This window comes from Epinephelus lanceolatus, chromosome 2, assembly GCF_041903045.1.
Source record: "Epinephelus lanceolatus isolate andai-2023 chromosome 2, ASM4190304v1, whole genome shotgun sequence".
Taxonomy (NCBI): domain Eukaryota; kingdom Metazoa; phylum Chordata; class Actinopteri; order Perciformes; family Serranidae; genus Epinephelus; species Epinephelus lanceolatus.
Genome location: NC_135735.1, coordinates 29,594,915 through 29,613,923, shown reverse-complemented (window position 1 = coordinate 29,613,923; position 19,009 = coordinate 29,594,915). Strand labels below are relative to the sequence as shown.

The window sequence follows — 19,009 nt, the reverse complement described above, 5'->3', positions numbered from 1 at the left end:
CTCAAAATGTATTGTCAAGACTTTATTAAACTAATAAAATTAAGCTGAGATCACTTATTGGGAGAAGTAAGCAGAATGCATGTTAGGTTTTCCATATTTTGAACTCACATTGTTAAGTTGAAACAAGTTTCAACACAATCAAGTGAACTTGCCGATATCAATCCAAAGCTAAACTAAACTCAGCAGATTAAGCTCAAACAACTAATAAATGCAAGTTGATTTGACTTAAATATTTAGGCAGCAATTGAAGTAAGTATTAAAGTTAAACCACCTGATTTATTTTTGCAGTGTAGCTTTGTACTTTGCCATTTATTTACATTACATATTGAAAATGCTCAAATATTTGACTCAAAAATCACACAGAAAAATTAAAGTTTTCTTTTGCCACAGTAATTACTCATGTAATTTTATGTAATAAATATCCATACCCATGTAACATCAGATATTGAGCACGATAAACCAGCTATCCAGCTGACATACTGTCACAACATAAAGGCAATACACTTGTGTTCTGTGACGGAGGCAGCAGACACACCTCAGCCCTGCTGACAGCCCACAGCCTGACTCTGTGGTGCTGCATAGCTCAGCACAGCTGTCTGTTGTCCGTTTCTTCCAATCTCTATCTCTTCCTGCCTCACTCCCAGCTTTGTGCCCACTCAGCATGATAATGATATACACCTCTGCCTGGTCATCTCTTTGAAACTCTGGTCCCCTGACACAACTCAAAGTACGACAGTGAAAGCAACATACAGGATGTATCTGTGTACTTCACATAATATGCAGATCAAACTTTGGTACTATATACGGAGAGTGTGGTTAGGCATGATGCTGGACATTGCCTGCCCTTGAAAAGAAAAACAAAGACAGAGGCACAATCTTCAGCTTTAACCTTAAAGTTGAGTTACATTAGTAAACAGTCAGAGCTCCCTCTATGGGGCAGTATTTTTAAAGGGGCACGCTAAGATTACTTATGTCAGCATTTCAGCTGAACACTGGCACCGTGTTGACACGCAGCAGATGAATATTAAACCTTGAGAAACAAAGATGTGCTTGAAGCAAATCCCTGCATAAATATTTTTTTCATATGTACACACACATGCACACACAGACGCTCGCACAGTCTTGAGCGTCCCTCCCAGCAGGCACAATCACACTCAGGCAGATAATTCAGTGTCACAGGGAGCCTTGTCGCTGACCCTCTGGCCCCCTCCAGACAGAGGAAGCAGCTGGACAGGGACCCACGGCTGCCTGGAACTCACTTCCCCTGGGGAGCTCTAAGGAGAAGAGTCCCTCTATGCCTCGGAGAATGACCAGCTGAGCTTCCACAGCTCAGTATGTGAATGTGCTGTTATGTCCCTGTGTCCAGGAAGGTCTGAGCAGGATGAGCAGGCCTTAGGAAGGGGCAGCAGTGCAGGCTGATGAAAAATATGATATCACAACCAGCTTAGTTTCCCCCTCTGGTCAGAATGCTGGAGAGTTGTTGCTTTTCTAAGTCACAATGCCATGCTCTAGGCTCTCTAGCGACAGAGAACAATTTTTCCTGTATGTTTACTCCTAGAAAAACCCTGTTAGAAACCTGGTTAAACGTATATATGACCAAGAACTTAGGTTTCTCAAAAGTAGCTGTGTTTACCAATTTCCTCCTCACCCAGATAACAGAGACCACGTTTACATGATGTTCAGTTACTACAGAAAGCTGACAATAATACTGTGTCTTAAGTGCATGTAACATACTGAGTGTGTGACTCTGGTTTGGCTCCATATACACACAGACACACAATGTTTTCAGTGGTGAGTGAGGCCCTTACTAAGTGCTTATTAATATTGTATGGTTAAATGGGAAATGTTAACATTTTTTTCAATTGCCTCGGCAGCCTAATGAAATATTAAACAATAAGAGAGCTTTTGTTTTACCATAATACTAAGAAAGGGTAAACATGAAATTTATAATATCTTTTTTAAGGGAATGAGACATGTCTTTCCTAAGGTCACAGATTAGAGATTTAGGTAACTATCCTTGTTTAAGGCACATGTACAACTGTCCTGCAAATGTGTGGTTTAGATGCATTTCAGAGCCAATTAAATGAAACCACAAGTAACCATTCTAGGATATGTACTGTTGGGTATGATTTAGACTTTAATGTGTTGATTTAAAACTTAATTATTTGTGTGTTTTATTACTGCAGGAGCACGATCAATGTAAAACAGCATAAACCACTTTTCCACAGCTCCACAGAGACACAGCTTTGCTTGCTGCTCACACATTGCTGTTCCTATAGTGCTGCACAGCCACAGCCAACACATTGTAAGCCCCAAATGACAAGTCCTAGTCAGATATAAAACAGTATAATTAATCTATAGATGTATGACTGCATGGTGTTTCTCCCTTTAAAATACTGGCCTGTTTAAAGAATAACCACTCTTTAAAATACCATTTTAAATAAATATCAGCTTTATTCAAAAATGATTGGGAAAAAAGCGACGCACAGTACAAACAAAGTGAATGAGTCAGTCTGAGTCTGAGTCACTCTGAGTTTTAACGATCCGTCTGGTTGGGCTTTCATTGAGGGTCCCAAAACTATGCAGCGGCCAGAGCTGTGTGGGATAAAGAGTACAGAGAAAAACAATGGGTTAGAAGAGAGATAAGACTCACAGAAAAATAAATAAGGGACTTCTAGCTATTATGTCCAACACGTTATCTCACATCTTGGACACGTTCGCTAATGTGGCTTTTAGTGATGTGTTTGACTACATAGAAGATCTTGTTATTTCATCAGCTGTCGTAATAGGGCCTCCAGTGGAGTGCCGCTGTCCAATCAGATGGACAGAAGGTTGGTTGACCTGTTTCCAGGGTCGTGGTTGCTATGACATCCAGTGACATGACAACACGGCAGAATGGAAAGCTAGACAATATGTTGTCCAGGCTTCGGTCAATCAGACACACTTGCTTTGAACTTCCAACTGACTCACGTCATTGAATTATGCTTAAAAAATGGCCATAATGGATTTATGGAAAAAAGTGAAGACTGTCAGAGCCCCTATAGGTGAGATTTACTCAGTCGTTTCATGATTTTGTGAAAAACACATTTAAAAAAAAAAAACAAAACAAAAAAAACAAAAAACATGACAACATACAGTGCACCTCACTAGTTACCTTCAAGCAAACACGCCCTCGGATGAGGGCATAGGGAATTGGGCCATAGCTCCTTGAGTCAGTGGAATTCCTAAGGTTATCCCCTTCTAGCCATACATGGCCTTTTGGAACCTAAAAACATCAGCACACAGAAACAGGGCAGAAAAATGATTAACATGTAGACCATTTTACCCAACAACAAAGGAATCAAACAGAAACATCTCTGAAACTGCAGCGCTACTTCACTTAAACGTGGAAAAGTGAGATGACCCATTATGTAGTGAGAATCTACCTTAACCCCACCCCCTACCCCCAACGAGTCGCCTCAGCCGTCCCTCCCTCCTCAGCCTATCTTAACGTCAACCTGCCTGTCCCTCTTTAACCCCGAACCGTCTTAGGAGAGGGGTCATGGGTAACGGGCAGGGTCGGGGGGGATTTAGAAGAACTTCAAACGGGGTCATTAGGCTGTTGGCTGAGATCTGCTCCCCTCTTACCCAGGGAGGGCAAAGCAAGAGAGGGGCCTGAGATAGCTGGGCAGAGAGAGAGAGAGGGAACGAGGGAGATAGAGAGGGCTAAGCTGCGGCTAGCAGCAGTGTCCAAGGGTCTCCACCGCGGTCCGACCTGCCAGTGGGGCGGTCATCCAAGCGGGCTCTAATTCACAGTGACACCAATTATGATTAATCTCATCACTTTAGGAGAGTAGGCTTGTCAAGGCCCTAATTAAGTGCGCTGTCCCCCCTATATGTGCAGACAGGATCAACAACACATTATATTGTCATAATGGGCATCACAATCCACGAGTCTATTTTTGTGTTGCCTAACTTTTTAACGGCAAAAGTCTTCTGGAGGAAAGAGAATAACACGAATACAGGAGCAGAATATTGTCCACGCTGAGGTGACGTCAAGTCTTCGCCTCTGCTCATATTTCTTAGTCCCATCACCCTGCTCTCTGATTGGAGTCTTCAGTCCGACTGCGGGATGCTGCCTTACGTTTCATATTCGATAATTGAGACAGATGATGTGACATAATCACGAGCCAGTGACATGTTGACCTAACACGAGGTAAACAACTCACTGAATAACGACGACACAAATGAATATCATTAAAGGAGTCATCTGAGAACCATATGTCAGCATGCTGGATTCCCACCATTACACCTCATTAACATGGTAACATATGCTGGCTCCCAAGCACAGGAAAAAGAAACACCACCGTTTGTCATCTGCCAAACCAGAACCCCGTTTCTCCTCATCTTCCATGAAAAAGTATCATCTTCGTTGTGCTCTTCCTACAAATGTAGAGGTTTGGTGAAGAAATTTCAAGTCTGTCCAGAATTTGGTGAAACCACTGCCCGCACAAACTTAATTTCTTGAAATGGAGGAAGCGTTTCATAACTGCTCTTATCATCCCTTCTGATCTATTATGGATCCAGCCTGAGTAATATTCTGGGTATTGGACTCGAGTCACATGACTTGTACTTGAGTCACGCTCAAGTTACCAATTTGATGACTTTAGACTCTATTTGACAAAATCAAAAAAGACTTGCAACTCTACTTGGACTTTAAGGACTGTTGACTTCACTCAGACTTGAACCTTTTGACTTGAAAATACTTGACACCTTCCCTCAAGTGCCATGAGTCAATTCATTTCATGTTATTTCCTGAATCAACTATCATTTGAACACTATTCATTCCCAGCAAGTTCACACTCAATTGCCCAGATCAACTTTGTTTGAACTACTCCAGTAGCAACCATCGAAGAATGAAGGTTACGTTAGTGACTGCCAGTTGGAAAATATGATACCAAAGATATTTTCATTTGTGTACAAAATTTATGTGGTGGTTGACCGAAAAAGAACTGCAGTATGAAAGACGTGGGTCAAAAATTACAGATGTAGACCAGTGGTGTAAGGTAGTTACCACAGGCCCCAGTGCACACTAGTTACTAGTTATAAGGTGCACACGCACACACACACCACTGGCAACTGTTTATAAAAAAGCCAAATTAAACTAATTTAGGGAGATTTGCTACATTGTTCATTTCTCCCTTGTTCTTTCTTACTGTTGCTTTTATGTTTAAAAGCCATCGCTGCTCGCTGGACTTGTAGATGTGCTTAGCTTGACAGATTTGTGTTTAAACTAGCTACTGGATTGTATCATCTTGTCACACAATCAAACAGAGACTTGACATTAGACGACAGCAACATACATGTCACCAACAATCATCACTGCATACCTGTATATGACACAAATATTAAAGAAAATAAGAAATTAATTATCTAACAGATTTTTGTATGAATACTTGTAGTTTTTATAGTTAATGTAGAATAAGCATATCACTTTGTTATAGACTGCTACTGACTATATCAAAAAAGAGGAAAGAAAAAAAAATCATGGAGATGGGTTTGCATTTTTGAGAGAATATAGCCTGTATCAAACTGCACCATTTTTAATTTAATTTGAGTCCTTTATTAAACAGCAACAACTTCCAACTTTGTTCCACATTTGAAGTTGCACAAAGTCCAGGCTAATATTAACATTGTCAGTGAGCTAATGCTTAACTGACATTAGCTTGACAGTAAATGTAACATGTTATTACTCTGTCTTTAAAATGACATTACATTTGGCAAAGAGCACATTATGACTTGTTTAGGACTTGAAAGTTTAGGCCTGGGGACTTAAGTGTAAAAACTTGGACTTAATTGTAACTGGCAGAACAATGACTTGGTGCCACCTCTGTTAATATCACCATGAAGGTCAATAAATTCAATCGACAACAGCTAAAGTTTGCACTTTGACTTTGCGTCCCATGAGAAACACCTTTTAGAGAAACCTGAGTCTGAGTAAAGAAAAAAGTACTTTAAGGAGTATTTCAGAAAAGTGAGAGAGTGAAGAGGTCTGAAACGTGATCTACTGTACTGTGGCCAGCATGAGGATAAAAGCTTATGCATATCACCTTGCAAGACGCAGGTGTGCGAACAAGGGGGGAGAAAAAAATTAGTCAAAGGCGAAGCTCTGAATTAAAACTAGGCTGATGCAAAGCAGCGGTGTAACCAGATAATGCACCATCCTTGACTCTGCTTTTCAGAGACAACTGCTGCTTCAAGCACCTGTAAATAGCCACAAAGCCATCAGCGTAATTTTTGCATGCACATAAAAGGTTGTGTTTAAGAAGCTCTTCTGTGGGTGTGGAGTCATTATAGCACATAAACAGTATCAACATGTGATTCTGACAGTGAAACAGATAAAACTGTCATCGGCAGATGTTTCCAACTGCAGAGATTTCCAAAGATCCAGGTAGGCCCAACGCAGAGTTGTACTGTTTAGATTTGCAGTCTGCCGGCGGCTCTGGTGTGATGGACGGCAGAGATTGCACACGTTCTGTGGTTGCAGGCTGGGTCGACACGAGGCATTGTGTACCTGTCAGAGATGTGTCGAGAGGCACTGAAACTGGAGCTCTCCTCGCCGTGGAGGTGTGTTGTTTAACAGCCGCACCATTACAGTGCTCATTACGTTAACATGATTGAGGCGGTGAATTATGTTCAGCTTAAATACATACAGGCTTATAGAGTTCATCTTTCACCGTATTACTCTGTCTATCTTTACTGCAAAGAACAGAACGTATGAGGACGTTTCATCTCTCCCTCTGTCACCCTCTCACTGCCGCTCTTTGCTATAATATTAGGGATCAAGTGTCATTGTTTTGACACAATAGCTCAGACACAGAAATGATTCCGAAAAGGTGACAGGGCAATTAGTCTGCTGTTGGATCTCTGAGGGTGGAGAGGACCTGCCTGCCTGTCAGAGCAAAAAAGGAGGTGATGACAGGGTCTAACACCGCCTTCCAAAATTCATCTTTACAGGTCCACCCATAATGCCTCACAACACCCTAATAGTCACACACAAACACACATACATCCTCTGGGGGAAAAACTCCCTGAGGGAGCCTAAACATTTATGTTAACAGGGGGTATTTTCTCAGTTACCTCTGATGCTGTCACATAAAGCCAGTGATTTTGCTCCTGGGAGTTAAAATTAACATGGGACAGCATATTAGGTTTCATGATATTAAAAAATGCTTAGTAATAATCAGTTTGTGAGGACAAGCCTGGTGGTTATTCCAAGCGTCTCACCTGCTTTGTTTGTGAAGCTGAAAACTGTAACAGTTTAGAGCATGCAAGATTTGCTGTATTTTTTAAAATGTACACCCCAACAAACAACACACGAGCTCACTTACTTATGCCTGTAAATGCAGTCACAAAAAGGGGAATTGTCCCATCCCAAAAAAAAAAGAAAAAAGAAGAAGAAAAAAAAAAAAAGATCATAAACGCTCTCAGTATTTTTCTGCATAATGAGCCCAACTCCTATCATCAACCAGATACCAAAGACAATCCAGATACATATGTTGTAATATTTTACTGCATTTAAAACAATTACTTAATCAGATAAAATGAATACATCTAACATGCAGGGTTGTAACCATTTGAAATATCAGTGGGTCAAATACAATACAACATTTTCAGGAATAAAAACTTTTTCAATTAAGCCATTTTATTTCTTCAGAAATGAGTAGTTCTTTAGCAGCATTTATGACATATAACAAGAGAAGTGAAGACACAAAACCTGATGTGACAGTGGTGACATACAGTATACAGGCACTGTGTTGTTCAGCAGATTTATTTGGTCATCTATTGTTTCTTTAAATAATCTGCAGCACTTTTGACAATCATCTAATTGTATTGTTTAATCAAGAAAAAAAGCCAAATATCCTGTTTCCAGCTTCTCAAATGTGAGGATATTCTGCTTTTCTTTGTTCTATACCACTGTAAACTGAATATCGTTTGGACTTAGAAGGATAAGAAAGATATGTGCATTTGTGTTTGACATTTAATTGTCTAAACCAAACACACTATTTGATAACAAAAAAAAAAAAAAAAACCCAACTAACTGCAGCCATATTCTGATCACAAAAGAAACTGCACTGTTCGATCCACATGTACTGACTGAACAGAGGCCCTTGGGTTAAATAATACAATACACTATTGTGTATTCTCACATCATGACTGGTATCAATCTTTTTTGTGTGAGTTGATAACAGTGATTTCTTTAAAGTTTATTTGAGTCAAGCTGTCACAGCGCTCGCCAGCAAAGAGAGTGACATGTTCATCCTGGTATGTATGGTGAAAGACATAATGCTCAAATGTTTTTCATGAATGTTATGGAGACACTGGTTGTCCCTTTCTGGATTAAAAAGTTACATTTGACACAAACCTACACAATTAAAAATTAAAAATCCTGTTAAAAAGATACTGAGTTTACGAGCAAAACCGTTCCTTTAAAATAAGTGTCACTATTCATTCATAATGGGTTTGAAGCAGCTCCCCCTGGTCTTGATTTGGATTAATTAATTAGGAAGTGAAGAAACATCCAAAATGAATGGAAGTCAATGAGCTTTATCCTAAACTTGATGGACAAACTAAAAATATAGTCCCTGTCCACCTAGTGGCAACTTTAAAAATGACTCAAACTCAAACATCTGTCACTTCATCCTGGGATCACGAATCACAACGCAAAGATGTCAGGTATCACAAAGTTCAGTCCTCTGTATGTGGGGGGTGAAGCTAGTAGAAGAGGAAACCTCTTTATTTCCTATTTCATTTGCTGAATGACACTTACAGGCTTGGCCTTATGCTATGTCTCACTGAACTCATTCAATAGTCTGCCCATAGTCTATAAAACACACGGTAAATTCAAAAACATGCAACATGCAATGCAACCTTTGTTTTGAGGACGTATGCACACGCACACACACTCACACACACACACACACACACACACACCTCCGCCCACCCATCAGTCTGTCCATTCGGCTGGCACTAACTCTAACAGGCTTCAGAGAGATTGCAGGCCTGAGCTGTGGGCGTTGGGGAGAGTAGTAATAGAAAAGCAATGACAGTGGTTTCAGCAGCAGAACCCCTGCTCACTCTCTGGTTTTATCACTGTTCTGAGGAAATATAGGTGTTGTCAAAAGCTGATATTTTGACCAATGACACAAAATGGATGTGTGCGGTCTAAAATGTAAACAACTATGATAGTCTATAGACTGCAGTACACACACACATACAAAGAAAACCAAAGACAAACTGAGAGACGGTTTTGCATTATGCATAGAGATTCTGTTTCTCATTTTAGGGTGAAAACAAACTATCAAGTATTTTGTTGTAAACACATTCTTCATTCATTCTCCATTTTACTGTATCTTTTTAACCTTTTTTTCTTCCAAAGAGACTCGAAAACTGCTGCCAGGAGCCTTCCTCAGTAAAGCAGGTAATCACAGGATGTATAAGAAAAGCAGCATGACTTTTAACCAATATGGGCTCGTATAATGTAAACATACTCACGTATGTGTGGGACTTGAAGAGATCTGACGGAGAACTTGTGCAGACTTTGTCACCCTCCAGTCCAATAACCCTTTTACAAATGTTGATATGTGGGTCAGATGGACTCTTTGCAATTACTATGTCACCCCTGAAAAAAAATAAACACATTAATTTACTCAGCAACAAGTCATGGTGCAGTAATTCACATAAAATGGAAAAAATATCTTGTTTGTCTTGCTGTGTCCTCGTTTTGCCTACTGCACATGCATCCACTGACTGGAACCCACTTTTGTATTCTGCAAAGCTGACGACTCATCCGTTCTGAGAAGACAATATCATGGTTGACAATGGTGGGCTCCATGGATGGACCAGAACACTGAGGCAAAACAGCCACAAAAATATATTAGTTCTTGTGCAAAGATAAATTAAAACAATTTGAAATAATAATAACAATTGTGTAATCTTGATACGAACCACCACAAATTCTCCGATGTATTCGAAGGCACAATGTGCGATGCAGCCATACTGGACTGTGTAGCCCACAAACCCCAAGGTCTTCCCCAGCACCCTGCGGAACATCTCCACCTACAGCACAAAACACAACCGTAGGTCACGGCACATGTGTCAGAGTACATAGTTATCATGCTCTGTACATACTGTGGTGAGGAAAGAATTCAGTGTTTGATCCATTTATGGTAGGCTTATATCCTTTACACGATTTCTAAAAACAAAAGCTGTTTGGGGGTTAATTTCTGAAGGTGTGGACAAGCTTGTCACAGCTGGCCTACTGCTAAGATGGCACATTCCCTGGTGTTTCATTCTCAGAGGCTGAGCGGCCAGTTCACACCAGAAAACTGCCCTGACCTTTGATCCTGCGTGGGATGGACCAATCAACACCTTGCGCTCAGGTGACGGACAAACACAGAGGCTGTGACACATCCAGCCAAGCAGCTCCACGCCGTCTGGGGCTAGTCCCTGACACTGTGCTGCCTCCGCTACCACTGCAATCATTAGAGCGGTTATCAACTTATGTCAGCACCATAGAAACACAAAGACACCCCTCCACCTGCCCTGCGAACACTCTGTCACACAAACACACACGAGGACTACCCGTGTGTCTTCTGAGCAAACATCCCAGCCGCACTCAGGTTATTGACTTTTACTCAAGCTGCAACCTGTTGGATGGACCGAAGAAAGTAAGTCATCTTTACACTGTCGTGCACAGTGTGTACGCAGGCACACCTGCACACACACACACATGCAAATACACAAACAGATTAAAACTGTATGTTTTTGGGAAAGAATACAGCTTGGCTTCAACGTTAGTCTGCACTTCAAACATTTTTAGCTCAGACCGCTGTCCTGCCAGTCCACCACAGGGTAAAGAAATCTTTTTCTCCATCTCCCTTATTCCTTCTGTCTCTTTCCCTCTTTCTCTCTCCATGTCTTCTCTCCCTCCCAGGGTATTATTAACAAAAGCAAGTAGAGCGGAAACCAAAGCCCCAAATCCTCAGAGCTCTGGGAATGACTTCCCAAAGATGGACACGGATTAGACCCCCAATTTCTCCCTTGCGCCACCACCTCCACCCCCCCTTTCTCCCCAGGTCCCCAACAGACCGGGTGTCAGGTGGCTCTCCCAGCCCTGCCAAAGGTGTTACCCCTAATCCCATTACCCCCCTCCGCTCTTCTCACACACATACAAACACACACTCACAATGCTCTCTCATTCATGCCAACTATATTCCACCTATTAAACCCTCTATCTATTCTTTCATCCCTAGCATGGTTTGTCTCTTTGGCCCATTCACCATCCGCTCTGATCCAAAAAGACCAACTCCATCCTTTCACCTCCCTGTGTGCTGCTACTCCACTCTTCCCCCCATTCGCTGATCACCCCTGGCAACTCTCTGCTTTTTGCCGCCACTGTGAATAACGGCACTCGAACAGGTGAATGGGGACACATATATGCTCAGTGCAGGGCCCAAATGAAGTGCCCCTTCCCAGTCACATTCTGCTCTGGTCTCTTGTTCTGTTCCACAAGAATTATAAACTCAGTCCTCCCACAGCTGGTACAACGACACCTCTGGCCCTGTAATTCCTCTGTTGGGAAGCAAGTGGTCTAAAGGTTAATGTGAATCTCAGGTCTGCGCTAAGGTGACATGTTCAGCTCTATTCGTCGTGCCCTCAGCTTCCTCCACCAGCATCTCTGTCAATGTGGTACGGTAATGCACTCTCAGACATGATCTCACATGTGCTCTTCCTTCTGCTAGGCTGGGGATCGGGAATCTTTGCTAGCACTCATTCGCAAAGCACAGTGGATAGCCTCCCTAACAGCTGCCCTCATATCTCTGTTTCAGCTCCCCCCTCCATCCCGGGCTGCATTCATCATAGGTAGGGATTAAGGGACTTTGCATAACAAGATCACACGGCCAGTGACTGATATCAAGAGAGTCCATATGCAGCCGCCTGGTTTTCTGAGGCACCCTCTGTCATTGATAGTGTGTGACTGTGTGTGTGTGCATGTGGTGTGATGTGGTGTGACTGTGCACAGACAAAAGCATTACCTATGTGTTTCATAGGAAGTGTATATATGATCAGCATTGACTCCTCTGGGATTCAGAATGAGGTGGACATCTACAGAGACATCTGATTGGATCTCTATTACCTCTAACTCCCCAGAGCAAAGAGTCGGGCAGATCACACTATCTTTTGCCCCTAATACCCGTGTGTGTGTGTGTGTGTGTGTGTGTTGGGGAGCACCAACATTATCTGAATGCTGTATTACAGCTGTAAATTAACACAAAGTCTCTCTGTTAATCCAGGATTACACGCCAAACATGTTCATGGGAAAACAAAGAAAGTCAGCGCAGCCCACTCTGCAGAACCATCTGTGGCCACCGGCCTCCTGTAGTCACAGCGCAGCGCTACAGTGGAGAAAAGAGGGGGATCCCAAATGAATAGCTGTGGATGGAAACACCTCACTGTGTGTTTAACTCTGTGATCCTCTTGCTGAGGGAGCCCTGTTCACCCAGGACAGAGAAATCAGAAGTCGATAAATTAAAAAAATACTTTTTTTGTGACAGAAACTATATTAATTTTTATTCCATTTAATTTACATTTTTGGTTTTGTTAGACTTGTTTCAATTGCGATACCAGTATCAGGAATACCTCAGATCATGTCTAAAATAATGGATGGAGTATCGGAGAGTATGTCTATGCACTGGTCCGATACCATATAATTTATTGATAAACTTTTGAGCAGTTTTACACATGGATAAATCGCCAGTTTTCCTGCAAATCAATTCTTCTTCACTGCTCAACAATAACCTACACAGCAAGTTACAAAGTGAAGACACTGACAACAGCTGTCTTTAAGTGGTGAAGAATAACTGATTTCCAGCAAATAGTGGAATGTTAGCTCTTAGAAAAATATCAGAAATTGGCAATATTTTACGCTGGATATAATACAAAGTTGGATGGCATTCATTCTCTCTATGTATTTTTTCATGTTTTACAAAGGATTTAACCTGAGCAATGCCATACAACAATGATAGGAGTCATTTCACTTCCATACAGGGTTAGCAGTATACTGTTATTCTTTTTTTAAGGCAATGCTATCAGATCAGTACTCGGTATTTGCTGATACACAAGTTCAGGTATCAGAATCTGTATTAGAATCTGTATTTTTGTGTCATGCCAACACCTGGCCCATCCTATATGGGATTATACAACATATAATTTCACATACATTATCCAGGCTTACATCAACATAGCATACAAGACATGTGAAATTAAAAAAAAGAAGAAAGAAATAAAACATCCCAAATGAACCTTCTCACACAAGGAACTACCAAATATTTACAGATCTTTTTGATAAAGAGCTTTTTTCTTCTCCTCCCGACCTTCCTCCAGATAATTGGCCAATTTGTATGTTTCATATGACTAAGTAACTACAAGCATAAAGTGCAGCAGTTGTGGGGAATCCCATCACCGTGTCCACCGAGCTGTCAAAAGCATTTTAAGTGTACGATTTGAGACACTGCAAAAAATAAAACGTGAACAAGGTGTATTTCTGCCATCAGCATTGACATGAATAAAGAGGCTTCCTGAATGTCCCTATGACAGACACATCCGCAAGAAAATGGAAAGTTGATATGCTTTGGGCAAGTTGTTATTGTTGTTTCATATCATTGAATGTGATGCGTCCTCAGGATGAAAACAAAGAAACGACCTTGGCAATATTCTAATGTTTAAGTAAATTGTAATGTTATCAAGACTGGTGGCATCTTTATGCATCAACATGTAGGACATATTTTAAAGCTTGCAATTAAAGATATAGATAGTGGTGTTGGTAAAAACATTGATTTATCAATACAATATTACAAAATAATACAATAATTTGGATTAATTGAAATAGTTTCAGTACTTATTTTCCGCAGTATCGATAAACTGGTACCTGAGCTTTCTGGCTCTCTCCTGTTGTTAATGTTTACTCCAGTCATTCTGCTGTTTTTTGCTACTACCCATAAAAGAAAAGTTGTCATTGTCATGTTATAGCCTAGCTGTATTTATCTTTGAATAAGAAAAAATTCAAAGACACCCATTTTTCTGGGTGACAACACTAAAATATAGAATTGCTAATGTCATAAATTATTCTATAAAAATACATTGGTATATTGAAAAAAACTTTGTTAAAAAAAAACAAAACAGACTTTTGTTTTTTTTTACTGTTAAAGTTACACAGACAGTTCCAAGGCGTTTTGCCAAGTATTGAATACTTTTGTATTGTAAGCAAGAAAAAATAATGTAGTGAGAGTGCAGTCAATAACAGTATATTAAAACTGATACTTAATTAAACACACATTATTGAAGCCATAAGGAAATATTGAAAAAGGAATTACCGCTATAGGTCTCAGGAGACTTGAACCTGCCACTGGCTGAATAGTGTTAATTGATAAACATGGCTGGTCTATTAGAACCACAAAGAGAATCACAATCCAAACAGCACATGAGGGCCTTGCAGTGGACTCCTTACACAACTAAATTAGGAAAACATGGGCTGAGAGAGAGCTGGGCAACAGGGGGGCTAAGAGGCTTACAAGCCCCTTGTCAGATATTCTTTTTCTCCCTGAGGATCCCAGATGGAAGGGAGTCTGGAGGAGCAGGCAGCACCAGAGAGGGGACGAATCCCACCTCTGATGTCTTCCTCTGGGCAGCAGAAGGCAGGGGAGGGTGGGGCATTAGTCCTGTTGAGCAGACCTTGATTTGATCTTAATGTAATCTATAAAAAGGAGGAGGTTTGGGCAACCCGGGGGGGGGGTGGGGGGTGGGGGGGGTCTGTTTCTACTATCAGTCCAATCAGAGATAATCCTGCTGATTTAGACACAGACACCTGGCTGGATGGAGAGTGACAGATGTGAAAGTCCCAGTCACAGAGTACTACGTCTAGCCCCCATCTCTTCTAGGTCTGCCTTCAATCTGAGGCTTAATTGAAGCAACTGATCTACATATTGCTCTTTTCATCGTTGCTAACGGCAACATAGCCGTGAAACAGCTGAGCGAGGTTACTATTTGAGGAGCTGAGGGTTTAAACCTACAATCAGTGGGTCAGCCAGAGCAAATAATAGCCAAGTGATATGAATACAACTGCTATGAATTGAAAGGAAGTGTGGGTTGACAGAGTCCCCAGACAATTACACAGAATGGAAAAATCAGCCACTAAGCCTTATTGTATTGACCACAAGCGAATGCGTGGTGCTGGCCTGGTGCTGAGAGAATTGAGAGATCTTATCTGGTGTTGTATCAGATTCACAAAGGAGTTTGTGTTTTGCACTCACCAGCTCATGACAAAGCCTGATGTATTTTAACACTGGCTAACGACAGAAGCCTCAACCTGAAAGCAAACCTATGATTTTTAAAAATGTGATTTCCTTTCATTCTAAACACAAAACCATGTTATTTTTTTTTCATTGTCTTTTTTTCTACCCTATAAGTCAAGATAAATATGGCTCGCTGTATTTCATTCAATATCAGCAAAATCAAATCAAAATAAAGCTATTCAAAATACAGGGTGCTGAATAAATGGAAAAAGTTCAATCCTTTGACAAAATTAGCTGTGTACAAATCCCATCCTATGCTCATTGTACTTGTGCCCTTAGACTATTACTTTACTTTCAGCGCTAACAAAACAAATACGCTGCATGTTGATGATAATCTTACATCCCCCAGACACAAGACATGCACTGCTTTTCTCAGTTCAACACTGATGGCAGAACTAAGCTGAAGAAACCAAAACAATCTGACCAGGAAAGGCTTGACATGTTATGACTGCTGCCATTATATAGCTCAATCAGATACAGAGACTGATAAACCCGACAAAAACTCAGCAGAAAAACACACACATGCACAGATGACACATTGAAAAAGGGCGAAAATTATGTTATTTTTGTACATTTAGGCTGCTGTGTTTACAATACCACACACTGAGCTGTGCTACAGAGCCCACCAGTTAAATTGGGATTTAAGAGAATTAGAAATTAGACGCACTGTTCAGAGGATGTGGAGAAAGTTTCCACAGCAATGTACTCCAACATCCTGCATGTTGCACTGCTGAAGCAGGCTCTCCTCCTTCCAAGATGCAGGTCAGTCAGCGCATCTTATTTGTCTCATATAGGCTTTCCACAATGCCCAGTGTTGTCAGTCATGATATATTCCCTTGGTCTCCTGTCAGCGCACATAAATCTCAACAGTGCTGTCAAAACAGCAGGACTGCCTCTGCTGAGAGCATTTGTAAAGTGAGCAGTTGGGCTATTGCCTCCTCTGGAGCCTTACAGTATCCTGTGATCTTGTGCTGCCTCTGGCCTCTCTCTGCCACACAACGCTGTTTTACAGCTGTCTTAAGGATTACACTGATCACTCATCAGTCAGCCAGTATTAACAGTGGACATTATACAGTACAAAAGAAACTGACCTTTCCCCTGCCAGCAGTTTGCCCCATTTAACAGAACATTTAGAGTTCTGGAAATAAGTGAAAAAGGTCTCCATTGGCCTTCCTCACAGCAGACATTTTGACTTGTCATGATGACTCAGTATTATTCAAGTGTCCCATGATAGTGTAAAAGTGACCCTGTAATCAAAGCAGCTTAATTGAATAAATCAATCATTTTATGATATACCTGTGTTTTTCCCCACTTTCACATCAAAATGTCTCCTGCAGAGAGTGCTGCAGTATACATTCCACATTTTAGTGCCGAACCTCCCTTACAAACTCATGTATGAGTTCAAAGTACTGAAGTTTTTGTTAGACAATGTTGGAGATGTCAGCCAGAAGCATAGTCACAATGTGCTCAATCATTTTAAATAAAATCTACTTTTGCAGTTCTTTTGTGTTGGAAATAGGCTCAAATTTGAATGTCAATTTGATATCTTCAATAAAATTTTAAATATGTTGTAGATATATGGGTGTATTCTGGACCCCGCTGAGTCAAAATCAGTATTGAACATCATTTAAAAAGTAATTACTGCACTCCCAGGTTCTGCATGTGATATGCAGAGCATTAATACGGCAGCAAATGACTATTTGCCACATATGGATAAAGTGGCATAATGGGCGCCGAGAGCAGAGACTGAATTAACACTTCCTCTGTGTGTGGCATAATCTGAGTTTCCCTGGTTGTTGTTGTGGTAGATGGACTGGAGGTGCGTGCATGTTAGTGCATGTGAGTCCCTGTGTGTGTTAGCAGTGGCTAGCTAATCGTATCCATTTGCTTTACTCTTATACAGCACTTACCGCTGATAATAATGCCATCCTCACCTACGGTTGCAGAACAGAGTTGTCACAGAAGCGTAACACCCACCCTCCAGTTCCCTCCCTGGTTAACATCCTTAGCTCTGTCAGCACTGTTGCCACTGTTAGCACTGTTCACGCTGCTGGAAATGTTAGCTGCTTAACCACCTCCATGTCGACAGTTGTGTGCAGGCAATCCCAGCTCAGATTCTGAATCTTATGCCCTGAATATTATATTAAGCTCCTTCAAATACTTTCTGTAACAGTGGTAATGTCTACAATATCTCTTTTTTATCTTTTATTTCAAATAGAAAACTGCTTAAGACAGAACAGATATGTAACACGTTTCCCCTCTTCCCATCGGTCATTCCAAGAAGACTACAACTGGGTCTCACTTTACTACCATGTTGCAGGAAAACGTAGCAGTAACATAACTGTATTTCAGTTCAGAAATGAAGATGTCCTACTGTCACCCTTGCAACTGCTGAGCCCTTTAAACTGGGTGTGATCGGGAGAGTGACACACAAGGATCCACACTGACATTCATTGTCAACTTAAAATGACTACAGTTTATAAAACTACAAATACTACTAGTACATAGCAATTTACATAGAGCTGCTATCACGTGCAGAGACACATGAAGCTGTTCTGTCTTATGATGCACTTGTACAACTGCAATCGATGACCTATTTATTTATTTATTACACCACATTACATAAGGCCCATTTACAAAGGCCAAACCTCAACAGGGAGCAGAATGGAGTGCAATGGATACGAACAGAGGTGGGATAAATGATCAGTGTAGCTATTGTGATATAATCCCTTATGATTATTCACTACAGCCAACATCATAGTCTTTTGCCATTTGTCATTAATACACTGGCACCAAGCATTTCTGTTCTTGTTTAACATTTGGAATAAAACATAAAACATTTTATACTGTAGTAATTTGCTTTTTTTGTACATCTGCAAATCATAAATGCAGACTTCATCTATAACAGTCCACTTTCTAGCAGTTATGGCTGCTTTACATACAGGTGTGAGGGATGTCACTCATTTACATGTTGCTATGTGTGTTAAATCGGATTGAATCAGAAAATTCAGTCACATTTGAGGCAATCTATTATGCAGTGAAGCAATTTAGTGTACCGCTGATTCCTGCTAATTGAACACAGTTTCCCCATCCACATGTGTAGGCTATGTTCTCCTCATTTACATCTACGTTAAGGATGGTATCGTGGTGTGATATACTCTGTATTGTTCAACTATTACAAGTCGTGCATCAATACACGGTTTTAATTGCAGTTACTTCTACTCTAACTGCTAAACAAGAGATGGGTTTTGATTGTAAACGAAGGGGCTGCTTCTGTCCAACAGTTAAAGGTGTCTGTAATATTATGCAATGAAGCAACAAGGTCATAGCGGCTCAAAACCTTCCGTTAGGTGACTTTCTCAGGCACAGAATAGCTGCTGGACATTGTCAAGAACACATAAGCTAATATAAATTTAAAAAAGATAAATATATGATAAGATACATTAGCTTTACTCACCTACAGACTGTCTGAGTCAATGCTCCGACCATGCATTCCCCATAACAAATTGAAATTCCCTTTGACAGCTTCCAAACGCGGCACAGTAACAATCGCTGTCCTCATTGGTCGAGCGCCACCAAAGTCTTCTTTGATTGGACAATACGCTCCAAAACATTAA

At 40.9% G+C, this 19,009-nt stretch overlaps 1 protein-coding gene across 1 annotated transcript; it reads right to left on the bottom strand.

Annotated features, from left to right (window-relative positions):
- Positions 1-2,434: 2,434 nt before the first annotated feature.
- Positions 2,435-18,940, bottom strand: immp1l (inner mitochondrial membrane peptidase subunit 1). The gene is made up of 6 exons (XM_033617497.2): positions 18,850-18,940; positions 9,988-10,098; positions 9,801-9,889; positions 9,535-9,661; positions 3,155-3,265; positions 2,435-2,595 (listed from the first exon to the last, which is right to left on the bottom strand). Exons 2-6 carry the CDS (start codon positions 10,090-10,092, stop codon positions 2,509-2,511), a joined length of 519 nt encoding a protein of 172 aa, XP_033473388.1. The 5' UTR covers positions 10,093-10,098; positions 18,850-18,940; the 3' UTR covers positions 2,435-2,508.
- Between the last annotated feature and the right edge of the window lie 69 nt (positions 18,941-19,009).

Bases quoted from the DNA above. Each gene is read 5' to 3' on its own strand.
- immp1l (XM_033617497.2), bottom strand. From the start codon at position 10,092: ATGTTCCGCAGGGTGCTGGGGAAGACCTTGGGGTTTGTGGGCTACACA. The intron at 9,890-9,987 runs GTTCGTATCAAG...GTTTTGCCTCAG, and splicing joins ACATCGGAGAATTTGTGGTG to TGTTCTGGTCCATCCATGGA. The intron at 2,596-3,154 runs GTAACTAGTGAG...TATCCCACACAG, and splicing joins GAGGGCGTGTTTGCTTGAAG to CTCTGGCCGCTGCATAGTTT.